This window comes from Micropterus salmoides, unplaced genomic scaffold (assembly GCF_014851395.1).
Source record: "Micropterus salmoides isolate LMB-PRFRI ecotype aquatic unplaced genomic scaffold, ASM1485139v1 Ms_hic_scaffold_8, whole genome shotgun sequence".
Lineage (NCBI taxonomy): Eukaryota > Metazoa > Chordata > Actinopteri > Centrarchiformes > Centrarchidae > Micropterus > Micropterus salmoides.
In genome coordinates, this window is record NW_024044570.1 from 30601591 (window position 1) to 30627690 (window position 26100).

The window sequence follows — 26100 nt, forward strand, 5'->3', positions numbered from 1 at the left end:
CCACCAGCAAATTAACAAGGAAGCTGATCTACTAATGGTGTGCACGGAGAATGACGTCTTCCAAAAAAGTGCAAGATAGCACCTGTTGTTAATTTACTACTCTTGCCTTACTGAATATGCAAATTTGGGGCGTTTCACTTTTATTGTGCAAAGTAATGAGAGGGTAACATGCAAAATTTATTTACTACACGCAATGTGATCTAACAAGCAAAGGTGCAAACCGCCAAATGTTGCACAGAGATGGCTGCTGTTATCATTGCGAGAAGGAGACACAGCCGTAATGAAAGTAGAGAAATTAAAAATGTTAATGATTATATCATTCTATATCCAATATATAGAAATAATCTTTATTGTATTTTATTTATTCGATGAACTATATGAATTGAATTGCCTTTTTTTATTTTCCTTGAAGCTTGGCAACAATGATATATCAACATTCATGCCAATAAAGCAAATTTCGTTTCGACCTGACTTTTTTTCTCCGTGAGATGGAAGAATTTAGAAAGTTGCGTGGCGCTGCGGAGAGCTGCAGTAGTGCATGGATCACGTGTAAAATTCATCCAGCCAGAGGGAACGATCACCAGCTGTTCACTGTTCAAATAAAGTTTAAACTTAAGAGTTTAGGGAATCAATGCAGTTAATGTGCCCTCACAAGTACAGGGATACATGTACTGTCTGTGTTTATGTGTGTACAAAGAGCTGAATGTTAGCAGGGTCAGTGAGCCAGTCAGCTAACGCACAAGGAAATAAAATGCTGTCCTGGCACAGATTTAATTCCACGGCTAACTTGGTAGTTCACACTGAGCAGAGAGGGAGGCGTGAAAGAGGGAGGAAAGGCGGAGTAAAGCGGATAAAGCGGAGAGGAGGGGGCAATGAGAATGGAAAGAGACTCTAACGAGATTTCCATTAAAAGTCCAGACACGGTGGGGCCCATGTTATGTCATTGCCCAACATACACACACACACACACACACACACACACACACACACACACACACTCTGAGCCTTTTCTCCACTGTAGCTGATCAATAGAAGCAGCACTTAAAGTTGCAGCACTGAAAGAGCTGGAGAGGGAGGCCTTTGAGGCAGAATTAGGATCACTCCAACAGCCCCGGTATCTTAAAGCTGAGCCCTCAAATTCATGACTGAAGGTTGAAACTGTGTAAAATAAAACAGTGCTGTTCAGCTGTGATGTGTTCATACACTGAAAGGATGCTCCACCATCCGGGTTGAAAATCCAATGTAATCAATATGGCTTTAAGAGTCTTTCTCTTAAGTCTCTTCCATCAGATTGTATGAAAACACAATGGCTCCGAGGGTTTTGCTGAGTACAGCATAAATCTATCCATGCACACATATACTATATGTGGCCGGTGATATTCTAAACTCACTGTCCATTTACACACAATACAGAACAAATGTCTGAGGAAGGGCAGAACAATTTTTTTTTTCCTGACCAATATTGCAGTTTAAAATTCTATTAATTACAGTTTTTCCCGATGGTTAACATGCTAAAAGTGAATGCTTAGATCACAGCATGACAATCTTACCTTTTGCAGCCATACACACAGGCACCACAAGACATTTTCAGCTTTGCACTTTGTAATAAATTCTGCAAACACTTCACAGTTTACATTATTAAGAATTATAACACTTGCAATTATTGGGAAAACACTTCCACTCAAAATTGGCAACACCCACACACGCATACGCATATTAAAACACTTAAAAACTGTTAACTGAACACCAATTAGTCACAGCTGTAGCACCACAAATAGACTTCAGGTAAGCTGCCCCCTTACTTACATTTCTCAATCTGACTGAGGAATTCTTGTAGGCTTGGTGTTGGAAAGTATTTGACCGCCAACCACATGCGGAAACATTCAGGTGGGTTATCCACAGTTGGATATGACATGCAAGATGATATTTTCCCCATTGCCTCGCCAGGGAGGACGTCACTTGTGATGTGCGTGATCCATAAAACTATGCACCCCATCGCTTACACAACTATTCATGTTTATCAGTACACTATAATTTTACTGTTTTTTCTTTGTTGCTGAGTTTACAAAAAAAACACGCTGTATTGTTTACTGTACTGGAATTCTACTTCTGTTTGTTTGTTTTATCCTGAAGCCTTTCTCGAGTAGATTTACTGTACTTGAACAATCTTTCACAGAGGCCTGTATGAGAAAATAAAAAAGGTCTACAAAGTTCTAAAGATGGCAGCATTTGAATAAAGTCAGCGTGCTGTTTCCCACTGATCCAAAATGCCCATTTGAAAAAGAAGTGTTAGGTTTTGATTGCAGAAGTTAATTTTCACATAGAAGTGAGATGTTTATCTCCAAGTGTTGTGTGTTGTTGGTCTTCGGTGTAGAGTTTTGACACAAAGGGCCAAGTTCTGCATTTTGTGTGTTAACAATCAGGAAAAACTATATAATACAGGCTTGTAGTTGTGGACCACATAGTATTAAAAAGGAAGTGATTGTGCCATGCAGCCACACCAGTGTTTCTTCTTGTTTAACCTAAACTAAAATCAGAAAAAAACTTGCAGTTAAGATCTCCAGTCAGTTACTATGCTACAGTTGTAGCATAGTAACTGACCAATAGCTTGCATTTAAGATGTCACATAATATGATCAATTCAATATAACCAACTGATATAATTAATATCAAAAATGATACAGGGGCGGCATGGTGGTGCAGTGGTCACCTCATAGCAAGAAGCTCGTGGGGTCAAACCCCGGTTGCCCCCGGCCTTTCTGTGTGGAGTTTGCATGTTCTCCCCGTGTCCGCGTGGGTTCTCTCCGGGTGCTCCAGCTTCCTCCCACCATCCAAAGACATGCAGGCTAGGTTAATTGGTGTCTCCAAAAATTGTCCGTGGGTATGAGTGGTTGTTTGTCTATGTGTGGCGCTACGATGGACTGGTGACCTGTCCAGGGTGTACCACACCTTTCGCCCAATGTCAGCTGGGATAGGCTCCAGCCCCCCGCGACCCTGTACGCAGGACGATGGATGGATGGATGGAAATGATACAGAGTGGTGTTTCCTCTTCCACAAAACCATCATTGGCAAAGCCTAAATGTACACACAGAGACCTTAGTTGTTTTGCCAACTCACATAATTAATATTAACTAGTACATTTACTGGTGACAGCTGTTATTGTAGCTCGTATATATTTGAAAGTTGCACTCTTTCAAAATGGGATTTCAATATAGAAACGATTAACCGCTCAGCCCTCTTCTGACGCCACATTTTCCTCTTATGTGGCAACTAAAACCACGGTGATAAGAGTCTGAAAATGTCTATAGTCCAACATCGCCGAGAATGCGTCATCTTTAAATGTGTTCCATGGCTATTTAATGCATACATTTTTCTATTGAAGGGAACAGGTGTGCTTCAAGCCAGCGAAATTATTAGTGGGAGGCTGAAATGAGTTTAACAATGGATGAACGAAGATCAAGCAGCAGCTGGAAATAAAAAGACAGATAGGTCCATGGATGGATAGATGATGTATGAAGCAAAGATAATGAGGAAGCGAGAGGAGGCATACAGAAGGGAGGATAAGTGGACAGTAGGATAAGTGGATTGGGCGGAGCGGCAGACGGACGTTTTCTTTTCCATCTGACATGTGCACAGGGGAATGGGTCTTATGCCTCTATCCCCCCACACACAGGGGACACCCCATTTAAGGCTCAATAATTTATGAACAGACAGATGCAGCTTTTTATGAGGTTAATAATTGAAGAAAGATGAATTAGAGGGGGTAAGGAGAAAGAGTGAGGGGAAGGATTGAAGAGAAGAGAGACTAAGAGGGGGAAGGAGTAGAGATGATTTTTCTTTGGTTTACCATAAACCAAATCCTAATGAAGGGCTGGCCTCCTCTTACTGCATCATCTGTATTTCTCTTCTCATCTACCTCACTATCCCTTGACCTTCCCCTCCTTTCTTCAGTTTTTTTCCCATGTTCCAACATCTTCATGTTCTCTTCAGCTTCTCTTTCTCTCCTCTCCCCCTCCCCTGCTCAGGTATCCTTGTTACCATGGCAACAGCAGACATCAGAATGAATCTCCTCGAGCACTCCCTTCTCTCGCCGCTACAGTGAGAGCGCACACACACACACACACACACACACTCACACACACACAGACACAGACCCTGTGTCAGGCTGACATGACACTGTCCTTGATGCTGACTGCAGCTGACCCACATACTGCAACATTGGTTCAGCATCTCCCCGGACTCACGTCACACACATGCACACGCACGCATATGCACCACACATGATATTTTTAGATTGGAAATTGTTTAAAATCTTTAAGTAACAATTATTTCTAACTCTGTTGACAATGGCAATTGACAAGGTCCTAAAACCATTTTCTCAATTGCTATCAAAGTTATCAAAACATGAAATTCATCAGACTACTACTGAGGAGGTAAGATTTGTAATTAGCATTAATCAGCGATGTGTGAGATTTGGGAGGGCAAAGTGACACTTCAGTTGCATCACTCTCACACTGTGCATCATGCTGCTGTCTACTAAACCCCAGAGGGATATTCAGCAGATGGCAATCTTCACGTATTAACAGATAATAATGCAACGACGCAGCATTTGCATCATCTGCGAGGAATGGTGCAACCAACATTGCAACATTACTAACTTAGGATAGTGTTTGTGTGTGTGTGTGTGTGTGTGTGTGTGTGTGGGCATGCAAGTATGGCATATTCACAGAGCAAAGCTAAGGAAAACATGTCTCTGATAGCAAGCTGATATGTTGCATGTGGCGTGCTAAGAGTTTGGAGAATGCTGCTCTTGGGGTGAACAAAAATACAGCTCTATTGACCAAAGACAGGAAGAGAGAAGAGCAGAGAGAGAGAGGGAGAGAGATAAACTCAGGCTGATGGTATCTGCTAACCTTCAATTAGCAGCGGTACTCAGCAGGGCATTGATTAGCCTCTAAATGCCAGAGCAGTGTGCAAACAGCCACAGCCACATCCAAAGACACACACGCTCAAACGCAGACACACACACACACACGCGCGCTCACACATGCACAGGCACGAATTAATGTCACAAGTGATTTCATAGGGATTAGATGTTCATGGACACCGTTGGTGAAATGAGGATCAAAAATAGTAAATCAAATACTGTTGCAGCTTTAGCCATAATACAAGTCTCCACATCTGCATCAATCCTGCATTACGATCACAGTGACAGCCGCTTTACCCTGCAGGAAAAGTGACAAAAGTAGCATAACATTTCTTTTATCAATTGGATTGGGTCGTCAGTTCCTTTGAACAAGTGATAAAGAGGTGCCGACTTCCCTCCATGCACGGCTTTAGTATTGCTTTATATTTGACTGTGCAGGTGTTGATGTGATTGTGTTTACTGTCTGGTGTATTGTTAATGGTGTTAATGATTCTTCTCAAACAACTGACACTATCCTATTTTTTCAAAAGTGTTCTGCCATTTCTGAGCTCCTTCCTCCTATGAAGACATTTTGCTGAGCAACTGATTTCTGGAATAAAAATCTTCTTTTTGAACGATTTCAGTCAGGCTTCATGGAACACCACCGGACCAAGACTCTTTCAGCAGCCATCTCTCCAACACGATCAATTTCAGCTCCAGTTGCCCTCTGTGCTGCCTATGACACCTTTGATCATGGGATATTAAATTTTAATCAACGCATGAGCTTATCTTTACATTGGTTTTCATGTATAAAGCTGACCTATGGCCTGCTGGTAAGAACTCTCATTTTCCATTTACATCAAGTCCCTGGTTCATACTGCGCAGAAATATCACATTTGTTCCAGCTCCAATGCCACTGATGCCCAGTTCTGCCCTTCACTTAATCAAAATGACGAATCTGTGACCCCCCTGCAAAGACCATGGTATTCTAGATGACCTGGACAATCAAGGTAAGGCAGTCGTTAGGTCCTGTTTGATCAAACAAAGGAATCTAAAACCTTTCTTCTCACACAGACGACTAGACATAATCATGCATGCATTCACTGCTACTCACCTGGCTGACTTTATTTCTTTACAACTGTCAGCAAAACCTCCAAAGAGCAGAACTTGTCCAAACTAAATGTTTATGCAATACAGACAGAGAGGAAAATTTCTTTATTTTGCTGGCCCCCTGTAAATTGCACTGGTTTTGCAGGACATGCTGTGTATGCAGGTATTTTTTATTCTGCTTGCCTTCAGTCTCAGCCTTCCTCCATCTTTTGCTTTCGACAATCATAAGTAACAGCATGCTGTGTTGATGTGTGTGCGTGTGTTTGAGTGAGTGAAAAATTGTGTGTGAATGTTCCTAGGAGGATATGTAAGCCTGTAGCAATACTATTGCATATTAGTATTAGTACTTATACAATTGCATGTCATATACGGATATGTGGCTTTCCTTGTGTAAGTGGACTGTGTCATCTCTGACTGTGTGTGTGTGTGTGTGTATAGCTGTAGATCAGACACTGCCCAGCTGGAAAACAACTGAGTCAGTGTTTCATTACCTGGTCAGAGCACAGACACAGCACAGAGGCCAAGCACTCTCATTTATGCACCTTGAAACTTCATACAGAGAAAAGTTGTCATCATCGCTCATATCTGACAACCAAGAACATCTGAGTTGGAACAGAGTACTGACAGTACGAGCCAAACAAACTACCCACAAGAGAGAACAGGAAAATTACAGCAAAAAAAATAGAATTCATCGCTGAACTTGTGTTAAAGAGGTGAGAGAGGATCATCCACAGACTACGATGCTTTTGTACAGCTGAATCACTTTCACTCATGTCAAGAATAGCTGCTGCAAAAAACGAATATTTGATCCCAGGAATGAAAGTGTGAATATCGCAAAAAAAGTGATTTTCTATGAAGTTTTGAATTATAAAGCTTCTAATACTCCTACTAATCAGCGGTGCAGATGTGCTGCTTTTGCTGCTCTCTTTGCCACTTTTTCTGTCTTTTTTTTTCAGTGCATTTAAGATTATCTTCAACAGTTTCCCCTAACATTTAAATAATTGGGATTATAATTCATGACAATTTGTGTGTCTCTTCAGATTCTGTTACTGTGACCTGAGCCAGTTGTACCAGCTGGTGTTAGCCTAAATACTGAAAGTGTTTACTAAATGAAGATTACTGAAATAGGTAGTTGTCACTAAGAACGTAAGAAGGACGTTACACACAAAGTTAGCAAAGGATGAAGGAGAAGACTTGAACTCCATGACAGTCTCCTAGTGACTCATGGCAGCACGATGCCAACAGGAACACCGACACTCAACAGCATTCAAATAAAATGACAAATGATGAACTTTAGTCTCTTCTAGGCATGTTGACAGCATTTAAGGGCAAACTGATCTAGAATCAAACTACTAAAATACACACACAAACATCATTTATACCTCAATCACCGGGAAGGATCAAACTTGATTTTATAACTGCAACTAGAAGTGGGCTGGGCCAAAACAACAGTCCACCAAACCTTTTGAAGAAGTTTATAGCCAAGTTCTTCAACATTGAAAAGAGCTCCATTTGAGAACAGCATGGCTAGGCAAGTCTGTACACTGACCTCACAACACAAAAATACACAGCAACAATGGGTGAGAAATTCAATAAGAGCAACCTTTTACCCTTTTAATCCAACAACAGACACATACATACGCTCACACAAGCTGGCACACACGCACACACACACACACACACACACACACACACACACACACACACACACACAGCGGCTGCAGCCATTACGCTCTGCCAAATGCCTGGTTTCTTAATAAGAGGCGGTCATCAAATATAGATTCAAATGTTCTTCATAATTTACATCAACAAGGCACAGCACACACACATACACACACATGCACAAACACATACACACTTTCGCTGTCCACTCTCTCTGTGTATGTAATGTACGTGAGTATGTGTAGACTGCATGGGAAAAGGGGACGTCATCAAGTAGGGAAACTAGGACACAACACAATAAAAGGAAAGAAAAAGAAAGATATAAACAAAAACTGTTCTATCTTGGTCATCAGGTGTGGCCACGTCTCTTCCATCAAGGCAAAGTGGCGAGTCAGTTTTAATTTAATGCTGCAAGTCAGGTGCTTGTTGGTATGCATTTACAGGTGTGCTTCGTCAGTGAGGCTGAGGTTTAAAGATTTTGCCTCAGTGGTTGTGATGGTTGGCTAACTGGGCTAATGCTTGGTGAGAGCAATAACGTCTGTCTTAATATTTGCAGTTGATTCATTAACACCTAATCATGACGGATAGGCTGAAAGCTACAGCAGTAGAGTAGAGTTTGTCTACCCCCACAGTGCAAAGAGGTGGGAGAATGAGAAAGGGGAAGGAGGAAGGGTGGGCGGAGAAAGAAAATAGAGATATTTTACTTTAAAAGATTGATGGGGATAAACAACAGGAATTACATACAGTGAAGGTCCAAAGCCTGAACACATTTTTTTATTTAGGTCTTTGAAGTTGAAATGTTTGGGTTTTTGAACTTCTGTATGGCTTGCTATGAAATTTGGTACAGACATTAATGTCTTTCATTCAACATTCATTTACTCCCCACTGTCATTACTTTGATGATTTCGTCCTATCCAACCCAATCCATTTTTATTTATATAGCATGTTTTAAAGATAGAGAGAGAGAAAAAAAAGGTCAACAATATGCCTCAGTTTAGCTTCGGCTCACAATCGCCCTGCCCATAAACACACAGGATTTGACTATCAGTTGACTACAGGCAGGACTTGACGACTATGAAAATCCTTAGTCGGGGACAGCCCTATAAAACACATATAAAAACACATTGAACACATAAAAACATAGATAACACACAACCAAATAGTTCACAAAATACTGAAAGTCAACAACAAAGACCAAGTTGTAATTGATTATAACACTCCCAGCAGCCTCAGCTGTGTCTTTACCACTAAGTGGCAAACATTAGCATGCTAAGTAGTAGTAACAGTAAACAGTAAACTAACATGGTGAACATGTTAAACATACTTGCTAAACATTCAGTGTATTAGCATCGTCATTGTGAGTGTGTTAGCACGCTGACGTTAGCATGTAAAGTTAGCTTAAGGCATGGTCTCAGTACAGCCTCACAGAGCTGCTAACAAGGCTGTAGACGTTTTGTCTTGTTCAACATTTCTTTGCAAGAAGCTTCTGTAAGAGATTTATCAGTTTGTGCAGTTGAAGCTCCTCTCACCGATTAAAGCTCTGGCAATACTGGCCACTTTTACTATCATATGATGTGTTGCTTGTTCTCATTAAGGCTGGTAACAAGCTACCTACTTACTGTGCATAAGATTTTTTGGCTAGTATTGGACCAATATTACTGGTGTCTATTTTTAGCCAGGCTTAATTACCAGCCACGACAGACTGAGCCTTCCCAGGACCAACACAGTATATGGTTTAAGCTACAGTTTCTACCACAGCACAGAGCATTGTGCTGCCACAGAGTCATACTTTAGTTACATTAGTGTCTATTTTGAGACAGGTATAATTAACAGGCTGTCTACGTTTTCAACAGTACAGTGCTATTTAAGGGATACTAGTAGAGCACACTCCACAATGACAGGATACCTTTTACTTTTGCTAACTCACTGTGTCAAACCTTACATTTGTGTGACAATGAATTTAAAACAGATGTGATTTTTTTTCATCATAATATTGGTTACCTCAGATCAGTAGGTGTATCAGTTCTAACCAATAATTCTCATATATTTTTGAAGAAAACCTTGCTTTGATTAATTTTGATCCACATAGCTGACAAATGTTAGGGCTCATCATTATCTCACTACATCTCACTGAAAAGAATTGAACACTACATAAAAAAATTATTTATTTTTAATGCTCTAAAAACCATACTTTGGAAAATATGGACCAGTTGGATAACAACTGGAGGCAGGAGATTTTCACATTTGAGGTTTTGTATGACTGACATGATATATTAATCTTATAGGCAGGTGTCTATTTTTAGCCTGGCCTAATTAGCTGCACCAGCAGTTGGCTGACAGACTGAACACAGAACAGAGAAGAATTCAAGCACAACGATGTAAAAGAATCTCAGTATACAAAAGTCTAAACAGGAAGACATACAAACACTACACCGATCTACTGTTGTGATTTTCCCACAGTTTACTTTGTGATATAGCTGCCTATAGCACAAATTGTTCACACTTATATAACACGTAGAAAATCTCCTCAAAACCATCAGGCCTGAGAAATCTCAGCCAGCAGTTTCAAATTCAGGGGAAATACTTCGTCTGCGATCAGAAGGAAATTTAGCTGGAGTTTAGGTGCTGTTGTGCTTGTCAATACACATTACACCTTTATTATCAAGACAATTAGAATTTATAAATAGTTATCTGGATATCTTTCAGCATCTGTCTTCCCCTCAGTATAGACAAAGGAATAGACTACTTATTTCCTTACCTTTAAACAGTAAAATCGAATAACCATACAAGATTGTATATTATCAGCTAATCACGCAAATTAATTGCCTGACAAATCCAGGACAGACACTACAAAAATCTTAGATATCCAATATTAGTGAATGCAGTTCTGCACATTCATATACAACACCACCCAAAGTGGTAATCTTGTAAAGGGATGCACATCTTTGGTATAAAGTGTAAAGCAAAATATCTACCAGTGGACAAATGTAGTTCACCTCCTTCACAGTATACATTATCCCACTGCTCCACCCGAGTATGTGTCTGTGTGTGTTTGCAAACAGAACATACTGTATACAGAACAGCAGGATATTGATACAGTATCTGTGCTGTGGTCTGAACTGCCAAGGCAATTGATGACATCTGGCTGTTTTGCAGAGGCATGGAAATGTGATGACATTAATACAGGGTGCTTTATAAACCTGATCCATGCCACACACACACACACACACACACACACACACACACACACACACACATACACACACAAATTCACACTCACGCATAGACATGTAATGGCTTGGTGTGCAAATGTGCTAAACCCCTAAGGACCAGTTTCCCATGCTCCCTGCCTTTCTCTCTCTCTGTGCTCATTTTCTCTCCTCCATCAATATATTCATCATGCTTTACACCTGAGGGAGAATATTTCATCTCTCTCCCTCTCGGTGCAGTATGGTCCATGTTCTGTCTCTCTCAGCACCTGAGAACCCAATCCCTGAGGTAAATTACACACGGCCCTTGAGAAATCTGTATTCCTGGACACACACACACACACACACACACACACACACACACACACACACAACGTTAATGCCTGTTGCCTTCATGAGTGACTGATCACAAGCCAATCTAAGTGACTCACTGACACACAACCATTTATTTCATCATGAAAAAACCCTTCTGAACTCTCTTCTGTTGTGTTCTTTTGATACAGGGATCTTGCAGAAGAATATACATATGCAGATACATTTCTACACTTGTTTATCTTTTTCTCTCTTTCGCTCTCCTCGCTATTCTTTACATAACAATACCCTAGGGGTGGTATTCTTCTTCCAAAGTATGTCTTTAAGTTTATAATCACACTACACCTGGCCCTTTAACGTTATGAAGAAACAGGTCACATTCTCAATCTCAGCTGTTCTTGCTGACTGGATTCTACTCCAGTCACTTAGAAGTCATCTTACAGACATTCAAGGTTTTCATAAAGTCACTAATCTGTGTATGTGTGTGCATGTTTGTGCATTATTATTTTTTTGGAAGCGTGAGACTTTTCTCTGAGGGCAGCGCTCAGCAAACCAGCACTGATGATTGGCGGCCCTGATAACTGGGGGCGACAGGAGCAAGGCATCATGGTCCTGTTCTTAGCGTCACAGTGTTGTGGCTTGGTGTGGCGAGACAGGTCCATGTGCCTGTCAAATGATGCTGGCAGCACCAGTCTGGCAAAGACAGTGAGTAGGTAAGCGAGAGAGAGAGGCCGTGTGTGTGTGTCTGTATCTGTGGTTTTAGAGAGCTGCAGGGTGATTTATGGAGCTCTGGTAGAGGCTTAGTTGTGTGTGGGTGCGAGTGCATGTATGTTGCCTCCCCTAACAGCCCTTCTCTGAACCTTTCTGATGTTATGCACTCTGACGTGTTTTGTAGGCTTTATTCTATCTAAAAGGCACTGTTAGTTCACAGACAGACTCACAGGGAAGACAAGAGGGCAATGGAATGAGAGGCTATAGTTAAGTGGAGTCAAAAACACACTGAGTGGGTTGCATGCACACACCCTATGTGTTTCTTCTCCGAACTAACCTCCGTGGCTGATAATAGCAGCAATAACAAAGATCATTCTGTCTAAAACACAACTTCAATCTCAGATACTACTTTTCATCACTCTGCTTGCCACTGTTCACATAAAACTTGAATATCTTGTAATAAAATCTATGACTCTGTCTTTTTTATACATATGGTGTGTAGAGCTTTTTAAGCAAAAAAATCCCCAAACTTTACTTGTCAAATATAATATTAAACTGAATATGTCTGAAATTTGGATTGCTGATCAAATAATAATTAAGAGTCTACAGCCATGCTAGCAGCTGAGGCTTTGAGCTAAATGCTTAAATCAGAATGACAATGCTAACATGCTGTTGCTAAGAAAGTATAATGTCCATCATATTCACCATCTTAATTTAGTGTGTTAGCATGCTAACATTTAATTAGCACTTAACAGTTGGGGCTGATGGGAATATCATTAGTTATGCAGGTATTTTTTTTCATAATATTTTGACCTGATAACGACTGGCCAATGGATGAAAGGTTATCACCAAAGTTATTACAACCCATCCAGAGGGGAACATAGCTGTAACTTCAGTGGCAATCCAATCCAAACCAAAAATATCGTCCTCAATGTGACGCCACAGGAGAAGTTGGGGGATCAGCGAAGTCGTTAGGATTTCATGGATGTAGTGTGTAGGCTTTAATGATGGGCCAACCGACATATCTCTAGAGCCATGCAGCTAGCATGGCTAAAAACAAGCCACTTTAGAAAAACGATCTGCATTTCTCTCTATTTTTGACGTTTCATAGAAAAAAATATTTATTGATTAATTGACAAAACAATCGATTTACGGAAAAACAAAACATTAAATGCTGCCCCAACAATGTGTCCAAAATTAAGTAATGGCAAATGACCAGGATCTTTGGCTGTGATGTACCCATCTCTCTCTGTCCCGCCCACATCACTATCTGATTGGTTATACGTCACGAGTAATAACCTATCAACACTGAAGGCTGCTGTACCGCAGATGAGCAAAGAGAGTGGAGCTGCTCCGGTGTCGAGGGGAAGGCAGCAGATATTACTAAAGCTGCAATAAAAAAAGCAGCGTCCCAGTTACACCACTGAAAATGCCCTAAGTCACAACCTATGAGTCTTAAAGCGGCGGCTTTTAAATCAGTCGCTCTGCCCTAACCCAGTCACTGCGCTTAACGCCAGGAACTCCGCCACTGACTCCGGCTACGGGACGTTACGGCTGCGCCACGGGTTTGATGCGTCCATAGCCGGCGTCAAAGTCCACTGGAAGCGTCTCAGAAGCGTTTCAGCAGCAGGGAGTGCAGCCTGCCCAACGTTATTTACTTGTTATTAATGTGTCCTTTTTGTGCTAACTACTACCTTCTTCACAGCTCCCTGCTACCCCATTTCGTTACGTAAACTTCAGGCTGCATTTCCCACAAGGAACACTTCAGAATCGGAGCGTTTTGCCTGCCTGATTTTACTGACATGTTTAGTTTGTTTTAATTTGGTAATCAGTGTTTGCATTTTGTGCTTCTACTATGATTAAGTAAGCTACATAGTTAAATGACTTCGTTTTGTGTCCATTTTAACACCGTTTATTGTTTTTTTTACGATCGGGAGTCGCCACAGGGTGTTTTATTTTCAAAATTGAGCAGATTCTTTCTGCCGTTCTGTGTCCACATCTGGTGGACTCATAAGCATTGACTATAATGGCCAAGATCCAGCAACCGCGGCGCAGCCGTAACTCACCGTAGCTGGAGTCAGTGGATTTTAGCCGTAAGAGTTAAATGTAGCATGCATCACTTTTTCTGTTTATTTCACTGCAACTCTGCATCGCGATTTACAGAATTATTACTGTAAAACTGTTTTTCACACTATGATGTGCAATGAATCTGCGGTTCATCTGCGTGCAGAACCGTGGGGCGTGATACGTGCAGCTCACAGATCAACTACGATCTGTTACACAACGACAATTAACAATCCACATGTCACCAACCTGAACATTTTGATGACACACACACTCTTGGGGAAATGTACCATGCTTGTTTCCTCCTCACTAAGTACCACTGAGATGTTAGTGAGTCGGCATCCATCCATTTTCTAAACCGCTTAGCCCGTTCAAGGTCGCAGGATGCTGGAGCCTATCCCAGTATGCATCGGTTGCCAGTCTATCACAGGGGCTGGCACACACAGACAGACTAATTCATTCTCACATTCACACCTACAGGCGATTTAGAGCGGCCAATTCAACAAACCTGCGTGTCTTTGGACTGTGGGGGAGCAGGGAGAACATGCCAACTGTACACAGGAAGGTCCCAGCTGGTCCTCAGCTTCAAACCACGGGGTGTCAGTGGAACAAGCTACTGAACTAAGCCATTATGCCTCAGTGCAGCCAACAGCGGAATACTGTCAGTGTACTTGGCAGCTCCCAGAATCCAAGTGAAACCGAGCATTTGTGGATCTCTTCTTCTATGAAAGACTGTACATCTACAGTATAGATAATTGAAGATACACTGCAACATCTCAAAATGTTAACCTCTACAACACACAGACAGAAAAAAACTAAACAAAAAACACACACACTCCCCAAATCTCAGGTACAGGATCACGGCCCTTTCTGTTGCTAGGATACGGTTCATTTCTCTGCTGTGACAATCTCACTTTCATGAGGCAGACTCTCCCTCTATCTCTTCCTCTCTCTGCACTCAAACATTCAGCATGCACACATCCACACACAGCTGGCCTAAAATCCTCAGTGTGCTTGTGTGTGTTAATTTGCCAGCTGCAGTAACCCACAGACTAATGACCTCTCATCATCGGGAGGTGGGATTAAAGATTGAGTGTCTTGATAAAATGATTGAACTAGCCAATCAGGTGCTTATTGATCTGATTGGATATGGATTTGATGAACAGAATGGATAGATGAGTGTAATAATATAGGGAAACAGTGACAGGATTAAACAAGAGAAGGTGAGGAGCGGAAGGGAAAGGCGATGAGAAGAGATAAAAAAGTAACAGGAAAAAGGAGAGAGGAGGGTGATTGAGAAGAAGAGGTAGGACAAAAGGAAAAGGTGAAATGGTGATATGAGGAAGGAAGTGATGAGGAGAGACAGGCAGTGAACAAAGAAAAGGAGAGAAGGATACGAGAAGAATAAAGGAGCTGTGATGCGAGGAGGAGAAAGACAAAGGGAGAAGGATGCTGAAAATAACAGAAGAGAAGGGGGGGGGGGGGCAACAAAAATCAAAGGGAGCACTGCAGGAAGGTGGCAGACTGACACACACTTCAAACACACACACACACACACACTCACTCTGTCAACAACACACAGAAACACAGAACAACTTCAAACATCTAAATGTGAGTGTGTGTAGTGGAGGCTCTGTCCATACAATGACCTTCTTAACCTGGTTGGAAGGAATCTATAATGACACACACACATGCCAATTCAAAGCTTCATATTCCGATCAATAACCTCATGTGTCTGCAACACTGACACTATGGACACACAAGTAAAACGCCTGATGTAGTATACTACAGTGATGCTCTGTTGGGAAGCGGTTTTGAGGCTAGAAGTCACATGCAGCCTCCTTTAAGGCTCCCCTCCCTAAAAGCCAATTTTCTTCTGATTGGCCAGCTTCCAGGAACCTGCTGTGGGGTTTGTGAACCGCTGTAACCAGTTCTCTTTAAATCGCCTCATCCTCTTGACGGGGTGCTCTACGGCATATGGCAGCTTTAACTTATTTCAGACGGTAAGTGACATGGGACACTGAATTTGATGAATTTACTGTTCTTAGGCCACAAGAACAAGGTTGGAAAAACACCATTGGAGCAGAGTGTTTCTGGGGTCCGGTGTAAGTACCAGATACGCTTGGCCTGGAAGATCTGCTCTAAGCCTCAGTGATTACTGTACAAAAACACAACTTTTATCATTTTATTCACTGATTTTGGTGAAAATTGATTAGATTTTATAGAGCTTCTAAATAGACAGATAGCTTTAAAGTAATCACTAACAACTTATAAGTGTTGCTGCCATTTGCTAGTTAGCTCAGTTAGCCATGCAGGTAGGGGCCCTATTAGTTTATATTTACACCACCAGCACACAAGCTTTGGACCACCGGGAGGAGCAGGTGTTCACGCCCGGACTCCGAGCTAGCTAATGGGACCTCAAGCTGCACGGTTAACGTGAGAGCAAACTACTTAATATCAGCTACCATTTGCAGTAGTTAGTGGTTAATTTTGTAACAAGTCCATCAAGAATTATTCCTGAGCAGATATTTAGAATCATTTTAATGGACAAATCTTTGGCAATTTGGCCTGATGAATTATTTAAATGATTATCAAAATTGATGACATTCATTTTTAAATGACTAATGCAGTGCATTTGTTGGGGACTATTTAAAGCTGCAGATCAATACACATTTGGCGCTTCAGTATTTACAGCAGCAGGTCAGTGCATGTGGAATTGACTGAAAATGAACTACAGTGCCCAGGTTCATTATTCCGAAGGAACATGTCATCCAGTGCACCCAGTTTTATTGAATGGTTTTTAGACAAGCACCGGAGCTCTATGGCACAGAGGAAAAATATAGCGTATGTCAGGTTTTGGTTTGGCTGTGGCTCAGATGGTAGGGCGGGTCATCTACTGATCACAAGGTTGGAAGTTTAATCCCCACCTCCTCTTGTCCACAAGGCTAACATGTCTAAGTGTCCCTGAGCAAGACACTAAACCACAGGTTGCTCCCCTGCTATGCCAAATCAAATATGCAGATCAGATCAGATCTCAAAGCAGACAAAAGTAGAAGATATCAGACTTTAAACACACACACACACACACACACACACACACACACACACGCACACACACAGTACTTGTTAGTAGGATCATTTTATTGTTGACTTGCCCCCCTTTCAAGGGACTTCTTGACAGCAAGAAAAATATAGACCTTTCCACTTTTTTACAGCAATGCTGTTTGGGTCTAAATACAGTTGCTAAATGTTTGCATTCAACAACAGATATGGACAAGTTTTTCTGTAACGTTTATAACAAAAGAAAATGGCTCTTAAAAGCTTACTAGGTGTGCTTGTTTAAAGGTTTAGACGCACACTTTAGAATGCCTAAATACCATATCTAAAGGAAGCAATAAAGGAGACCTATTGTACCTACCTGCACTCTAAACTAGACTTGAATGTGCCCATGTGCAGGTTGTTATATCCTTTAATGAGCAGAGGGAACAATATCATCAGACGGGCGTTGTTCACATACCCACCCACACACACACACACACACACACACACACACAGACTAACCCATGAGAATAACTAGCTGGTTTCCACAACAACAGGCAGAAACCCGTCTGCCATCTCCCTCTCTCTCACTCCCATTTTTTCTCTCTTGCTCCGTCTATCCCTTCTTCTCACCCCTCTATTCATTCCATCTCCCTCTCGTCTTCTTCCCCTCTGTCCCTTCAAAAGTCCTTCGAGACACAAAGTGTTTTTCTGATGTCAGTTGTTGTATGTGCGTGCATGTATGTGCTGCACCCGAATAGCAGCTGCGTCCTAAATTTCCTTCTCCTCATCAGTCCTTCTATCTTAAAGCAACATTATGTAGTATTTTTATCTTAAAATAACAGCTTCAAAATAATTTTGATGTTAAACTGACTTGTAACAGGGAGAATGGCTTCTCATTGTCGCTCCGGGCCCAATGCGCTTGGTATGGCACTTTGTCACATTGAAATCCCGGGCAGGACATCTAAGCTGGTATTCTTTCTGTTGGACTAGTAAGTAATATTGCTATGTCCCGTGTTGTTGCACTTGCTTGATGTTTGGCTGTGTTAGCAAAGTTTTTGACTTGCTAGTTTTTGATCATAAGTAATGTAATCATAACAAATGCATATGTACAGCTATCCTTATTTACGACAGCAGTGAATCACACTCTGAAACGGTAGGGGTGCCTAATCACACAAAAAAACCCCAATTACGTTGCTTCAAAATTGGGCATTAGGAACCACAATAACAACGGTAATGATGAGAATAGAGAAATGAGGGGTCTGGATCAGTCCAATTATAATATTGTTGAAAGTTATGCTGAAAATGCTTTGTCTCCTGTTTTTTCTGTCTGATATGAAAAAAATTATAGGACTTGCTTAGTAAGAGGGAATGTATTTTTAGGCTGCAAAAATGTAAATGAATCCCTTTAACTGGAATTGCTTCAGTGCATGTGTGCTTTTCAGACACTGCCTCTGACTTCATTTATTCCCACAATCAGATCTACTGACATTGAACAAATAGCATGCATGCATGCGTGCACATAATGTAAGGCTGCTAATTTTTCACTCAAAGTATTGTCCAGATGCATTGAAGCAATTAGCGTATAGAACATGTAGAGCTATTGCTCTAGGCTAGCTCTTAAGGTCTACTGATGCGAGTCCACACTAAAGATTAAAATTGTTATGTTATTGTTCATATGTCTTGTGTTTCGCTTTTAACATCACAACAGTACAGGCTTTTACAATGAAAACTGAAAGTAAAGTAAAGTAACACTATCTTGGATTGAAAAGCTTGCTTGGGGTTGTTGGCATGTAAACGTTCCCTAATTCAATACAGCAGGACAGATTCGCTAAGGTTAGCCTGAACACTGACACTGTAGCATCCCAGACTGGGACCCACAGCATTGAAATACAGCGTATGTGTCATGAATGGAGCTCTTTGTAACATAACTTGTAATCACACAAAATATAATGAAATGCCCCTGACCTTGGAAGTAACACTGGGTTATGTTACAAGCTAGTTAAGCAAACATGCTAACGTCTGTAGCTTACATTACAGCAGACAAACACGCTACTTCTATTTGTTACACATTAGCTGTTGTATTTTTACTTTTGGGGAGGCTAAAAAGGAAACCACCATCAAACTCTTTAGATGCGAAATATACAGTACAGTGTAGGACTCGCTCTAACTGAGGTCCGACACTTTCATAGCTGTGCTCCATTGACTCGTATGCAAAAGGCGTTGTTTTCTAGCTTTTTTTGCTGTATTTTTCCAAGATCTGTTCAACCGCTGTCCCCGGGGCACTTGTAATATTGACAATGGCTACCCAGAGAGGTTGAAAGAAGAAGTACGATTTATTCCCTTTCCAAAACCTAAAACAAATCCTGAAAAATGTTGGCTGTGGATTGTTCCTAATGTAATGTTAATTAGCTATTTCTACGTTACCTAACTTAACTTACTATCGGATGTAACGTTATATAACCCATTCTGCTTTTTAATGATTGTAATAGTTAATAGAGACCTGCCCAGCTGTACAGGAACAGTGTTAATCTTTAATATCGTTGTCCTCTGTCTCAATCATCAGGGGATGCGGTGGTTCACTTTTACTCTGTGATCGATAGGCTTTAGCTTCTGTCTATATTTGTTTCACGTCTGTTTGACAGCCTGAATACAACCTTCACATGTATAACGCAAACCTTTCTGGCTGCTTTCTGAGATCACTTTATTAATTTTTCCAAAAATTTGGGAATACTTCTCCAGGGAGTGCAGTGGCAGCGCCATGGTAAAGCCGACAGGTCCGACAGTTTTTCGGACATAGCAACAGTAACTAAGGTAATAAATGAAAGTCACTCAGAATCTGACTAAAATGCAAAAACAACACCTGAATTTAAAACTGAATGAAAACTGAATATAGTTTTTATTGTGACAAAATACCTGTGGAGTAATTCAAAATATCTGTGTTGGTAGCAGCTTCTCCTTTGAAACCTGAGTGAAAACTGCTTGAAGATTCATTCGGCAGTGACAACACCCAGTCTATTTCAAGCCCACTATCATTGTGTGACAGTGTGTTATGTGAGTGTGTGTGTATGTGTGTCACGCCGCCCTTGGACACGGGTTTGCGGAATGTGTTGAGAGCAAGGCAAAACACTAGGTTGCCACAGCAACTAACCGGGGTCGGCGAGTGGGGGGAGGGGGGGTTATCAGAAGACGAGGTGAAAGCAAGCAAAGAAAGAACGATGAAACAGGTGGAGTTGAATATTTGGCTATAATACACTGTATTACCTAGGGAGAGAGAAAGGGTGAGGGAGAGACATAAAGAAAGAACACAATCTATAATGGGAGGATGGTGAGTGAGCAGAGGGGGTTAACTTAAAGAAGAGGTCAAAAGAACACACACTTTACATTTAACATCAGTATAATCCACAGTTGATTGCAAACAATCTACATTTTTTTTGAACAGGAGTCCCAATTTGGAGCTAATCTCATCATCCTTCACAGGTCTCAAAGTCCTCTGGTTACTTTGAGGGGAAGTCAGATGTAGAGAGAAGTTTAAACACAGCTCAGTCTGGTCCCTCTCTCTGTTTCTTGTCCACTGTCACATTCTCTCCATTCTCTCTTAAATAATCTCCTTTCCTTCCTCTTTCCCTCTCATGCTTTTTGGACTTTCTATCAACTAAAATATGTCTCTCATCTTTAATACAGTCTTTAATTTTACTCTGACACTCTCCTTCATTCGCCCTTACAAATGTTCTTGAAACATATTTTGATTCATTACCTGCCATAAATAATAACCAGTTCTTACACTAAACTAAACTAATGTCTTTATTTCAATTCATTTAAACTCAGTCATCAGAACAGAGTACAAAACTGCTGACTCAAAAATAGCGTTAAATATCACAATAAATGTAAAATGTGTTCATTTGGTTGAGAAATTAGTAAATATTAGTAAATAAATAAAAAGCTGCTCCTTAAACACTGGCAAGATCTGATCTCAGATATGCATGTTTTGTGGAACAGCCTTTAGATTTTTGTCTAGGTGGTAAGATTTTAAGGTTTACTCAAAGAGAGGAGCCAGCAGGCAGGAGTCCCTCGACATCGGTATGTTTCTCAATATGTGAGTACATCTGTGTGGCAGGTGTTCCCGAACAAGTGGCTGATCGACTGCAATTTAGCACAATAGTAAATATTTTTCTATTTAATAATGAAAATTTACTTAATGCCCAATACTGACTCAGATAGCTGGATCTGGTATCGGTGACAAGGGGACTGATTTAATCAATTCAATTAGGTGTGTACGACATGATGCGTTGGCAGTGCACCAGTAGAACAGTTTGCTGGAAGCGCTAACATAGCATTTTTTGTTTTACAAAGTTAGGAAGCAATGTTTAAGTCAAGCCTGGTGTTGCCTTACACATAAAAGAATGATTCCCAGTTCTTCCACACAGTGAAGAATACAGCTTTTTAATTTTACACTGGCATTGGATCAGTACTCGGCATCAGCTGACACCTAAAGTCGAGGTATTTGTATGAGTATCAGGACTGAAAAAGTCGGATCGCTAAATATGGACCTGTAGGACCTTTAGCATGGCGCAAATTTTTGGGAAAAGCGATCTCAGAAAGAAGCAGACAGCAGGACAGCAGGGCTTTATAAAGTTACATTCAGTAGGAAGTTAGCTAGCATTAGCTAACTATTACATTAGAAACAATAGACAGCCAACATTTTCGTGATTTGTTTTAGGTTTTGGAAAGGGAATAAATCGTACTTCTATTAAAAGTGCCACAGGAACAGCGTTTGACCATATCTTGGAAAAATACAGCTTAAAAAAGCTAGAAAACAACTCTTTTTGCAATAGAGTCAATGGAGCGCAGCCATGAAAGTGTCGGACCTCAGTTAGAGCGAGTCCTATACTGCGCTGTGATTGGCCAGCTGCATATTCGGGGCATGGCTTAGTGAAGGGTCAAGGTCTCTCCGATCTCTCAGTTACCATGATGGCGTGATGTCCAGACTTTTTTCATTTTTATGTGTATTCAGAATGTGAGTTATGTTTTTAATGTAAAACCTTGCAATATCTTCTTCTAATTTAGCTTCTTGGGTTCAGGGCCAAGTCGAAATGCTCAGGAAAAGAACTAACAAGTTATTTATTTGCAGCTCTTGACAGCACACTGTAAATTGAACCAAAGTCAACGATGGACAGAACGTATATTTTCCTCCATCCTTCTGCCCATCCACATGTTCTGGTGTAGCAATAAGGAAGCCCATAAAATAACCGTGTGAAACAGGCAAAATAATCTTTTTTCTCACTTTTCTTCCATCCTGTTCTCTTTCTGTCTGTTTATGCAGCTTATCCTCTCTATCCAAAAAGAGGGATACATGCCAGGGGGAGGAAGAAGTTTTCTCAAGGCATTTAACCTCATCACGGATGAACCCCTCAACAACACAGTGTATTTTTTCTGAAAATTATTCTCATAAGATTTACATTTAGCTGACGCTTATTTCCTAAGCGACTTACTTGCTTAGGATGTTAAAAGTTGCATGTCTCTGGAGCATCTAGGGGTTAAGTGTCTCACTCAGGGACACCATGGCAGATGTGTCACAAGGGGGAATTGAACCTGGGTCTCTCACACCAAAGGCATGTGCCTTATCCACTGCCCATCACTACCCACTTCCCCCACTGTTCTCTGGGAACATAATCCACCATGCCTCAGGCCCTTCCCTTCACCTCTGACTAGAAATGCAATAATACCATGGTATATTAAAACACACACACACACACACACACACACACACACACACGCACACACAGATATCATATCCTAATCAATAGGTGTATTGTTATTTCAGCCCTCTTTGATACTCTGAGTATCAATAGTTTTATTGTGATTAAAAATATACTGTGCCTTTGGATAAGGTTAAGGAATGACACGTGTATGTTAGATGGTTTTGTGTATGTGTGTGTGTGTGTGTGTGTGTGTGTGTAAGAGAGAGATAGAGAGAGACACACACAGAAAGAGGGAAATCCATATCCTCTTTCACTCAAATATTCACGAAAACTTGCTACGTAAGACAAACCTGTGACCGCTGAGTGACCTCAGTTAGATGGGTCAGTTAGATGTCCTCTAACTGAGGTCATCTAAAGGCAACAAAGTCAACACTGCATTTACTGAGGCATTATTCATCATTATTGTCACCATTATTCCTCATCATCATTATCATCAACAACACATTGTTGTCAGCAACATCACTGCAAGTCTGTACAGTATTCGGCATAATTGTATGCATTGAGATGAGGGAACATTTGACTGCACTATTCCCTTGTGGACAGCAATAAAGTCTCGGGTCTACGCGGGTCATGGGTCATAACCCACGTGAGGTTGCTTCATATGCAGGCGTGGTTGCAGAAGATTTCTAAGAATAATACGGGATATTGCTATAAATAAAATAAACAGGTGGTAAATATATCATCTGTGCATACTTCAGTATTTTCCACAGTGAGGAGGGGTTGTCATGTAATGGTGGAAAGTTCAGGCATCCAACAGCATTGCATTTAAGAGCTAACATATGAGCTTGTATTTAGCTACAATGCACCGTGCACCATTCCAGACATCTCAGCCAATCATCAGCTTTCGTCCAAATATGTGCAGGCTGCTGCCCATATTAATTCCAGACCTGAAACACTGTAATCCATTTGGAGCTCCCTTCACAGCCTACACTGAAAACAGGGTACAGCGGTATAGCTAATTCAAATCTTGACAACTCTAATGGCTTGAATTACAAGAATTTTGGGACCTAAAACTGAGGCACAGGGCAGGATAGGTTGGTATAATACAGCACTGTGTCTTCATGGCCCTTACATCTCTAATTAACCTCCTCCCATTGCTCTGTATTGCGATAGAAAGAACTGATGCTCTTCTGTGGATTAGACTCATAATCCTTAATTAGCGTATCATATATTGAACTTGTATGCTTTAGGATTTAGAAGTCTTATAGGCAGGACTAACTAAGATTGGCAGGAAGGAATTTTGGCATGAGTATGACAGGGTTGGTTGGCAGCCTTTCCAATTCGGCCCCGAATCCATGCTGGTGTAGACAGTTTAATAAATAAAAGACCCGGGGTGATGAAGAGCTGACATTTCGTAGCAAAGTTGGTCCTCAAACCCAAGAAGAAAGAACATTTTTACAACATCATTAGGAACTTAAAAAATATAACTTTATTAAGATTTCACTTCTGCTCATCCACCTCAAGCTGACCATGTGCTATACTGCTGAAACACACACTGCACACTGCTCAACATACACGTATAAACAGTCAAAACTTTATACGATGAAACTGCATTGGGAAGGTGTGCATTAACCATTAACTGAGCCCTATGGCATGGTGACTGCGTGTGTCCACATTGCTATGGTGCTGCTCGTGAAGGTCTTTCAATACATCATCACATCAAATCCAATAGAAAGTTACCTTAAACACATTATACATGTTACACGTTAAAAAAAATGTGTCCGTCTTGTGGTAAGCTGGAATATTTCATTATAACTTGTGATACATCTGTAAATTTTTTTATCAGTGTGGGTGGAAAATGTTAATGTCCTTCAGCTCTCCTAAACACAGTACTGTAGCAGCGGTTTTATTAAGCTGTGACATTAATAGCACCTTCCACCTACAGTACACAGCATTAATGTTAATGTGTACACACGTATACCGTACACAAAGTCAGACAGATTCAGTACAATTATAATGACCCAATCAAAATAATGCGATATCCTGTCACTCCCCATAAAGAGATTTTCCAAGAGGTCGGGACAAGGACCCGAAGCTGGTAGAGATCGGTGTCTTGCTCAGAGACACTTTATCAGGTCCGACACAAGAGCTGGACTTCTGGTTCTTTGGTTGAAAGACAGTAACTCTGTAGAAGGCACACAGTGCCCTCTCCCTGAACTACATCACTTTTAATGGTGGCTACCTGCTGTATTCAGGACTGGGAGCTTAGAATTTGGAGCAGTAGCTCAGTGGTTTATGTTGATTGACATCTTAATTTAGCCCTATACAGGTCACAGTTTTGGACCTGAGAATATAAACAGTTTTCTGTACTACATTTCAGTGTGGCTGTCATACACTATAAATTTGGTAATAGTATTTGAAAAGTTAAGTGTATATGGCGCCCTGTGTATGTGATTCCGCTGTATGTGTCTAGCAGACGTGTTTGTGTGTGCGAGCATGGGGGACGAGTGCTGACCTTCCGTTCTTTGTCTCCATACTCCAGGCCCAGCGTATCCATGGCACGCACGATGGCAGCCAGAGACTGGATGGTGTTGCTGTAAACGACAGGCTTGTACTGCTTTACGTCATCGCCAGAGAAACCGTCCTCATGGATGATCCTAAACACACACAAACGCACACACATTAGTTTATGGGTCAAGTAGGTTTGGCACTGCTTTTGTGCGAAGCCACTTATATACTTCTTATACAAACATTTAATATAATTATCAGTACACAGAAAACAAGAAATCATATAGCTGGAAATGAGAACAGGTTTGTGTGTGCATGTGTACTAGTGTGCAGATCATTTATTTCCTTCCTGCAATCAACAGATTTATAGATCCATACAAGCTACAAAAAGGTCAATTAAAAGTTATTCAATCAATAAGAACATCAGAGGAGACAAATGCGGTGCATGTGTTCATGGGATATATTAGAAGGGATAGGCAAATAACAGAGGGAGAGGGTTTCGGAAGAATGGAGGTGAGGGGTTAGAGGAAAACACAGGTGGCTGAAGGAGGGTTACAGCAAAAAACACAAAAGAAAGAGAGAGTGGGACAGGGGGGAGGAAGGGGAGGGCCCATAACTATTAGGTAAAGCTGACATTTAGGCACACAGTACTAGCAGCAGCTCATCCTGCTGTTTTAAATGCCATGCTGTCTTTCACTGCAGCTAACACAAGGACACACCGACAGACAGACTCAAAGACAGTTAGCCAGGAAGACAGACGGGCAGGAGGAGAGACTGTACAAATCAGACAAAGTCAAACAGAGAGAGATGACAGAGAGATGGGCAGCCAAGAACAACAGACAGGACACCAGAAAACAATTGCCTGATACAGACGGACA

At 41.1% G+C, this 26100-nt stretch overlaps 1 protein-coding gene across 2 annotated transcripts in view; it reads right to left on the minus strand.

Moving 5' to 3' along the window:
- The window catches only part of gnao1a (guanine nucleotide binding protein (G protein), alpha activating activity polypeptide O, a), a 102847-nt gene that overhangs the window by 53434 nt on the left and 23313 nt on the right, over nt 1–26100 (minus strand). For both annotated transcript variants that reach the window (XM_038705172.1, XM_038705171.1), the window contains exon 3: nt 25230–25371. In XM_038705172.1, coding sequence (XP_038561100.1) covers nt 25230–25371 — 142 coding nt within the window. The remainder of the gene's footprint in view (nt 1–25229; nt 25372–26100) is intronic.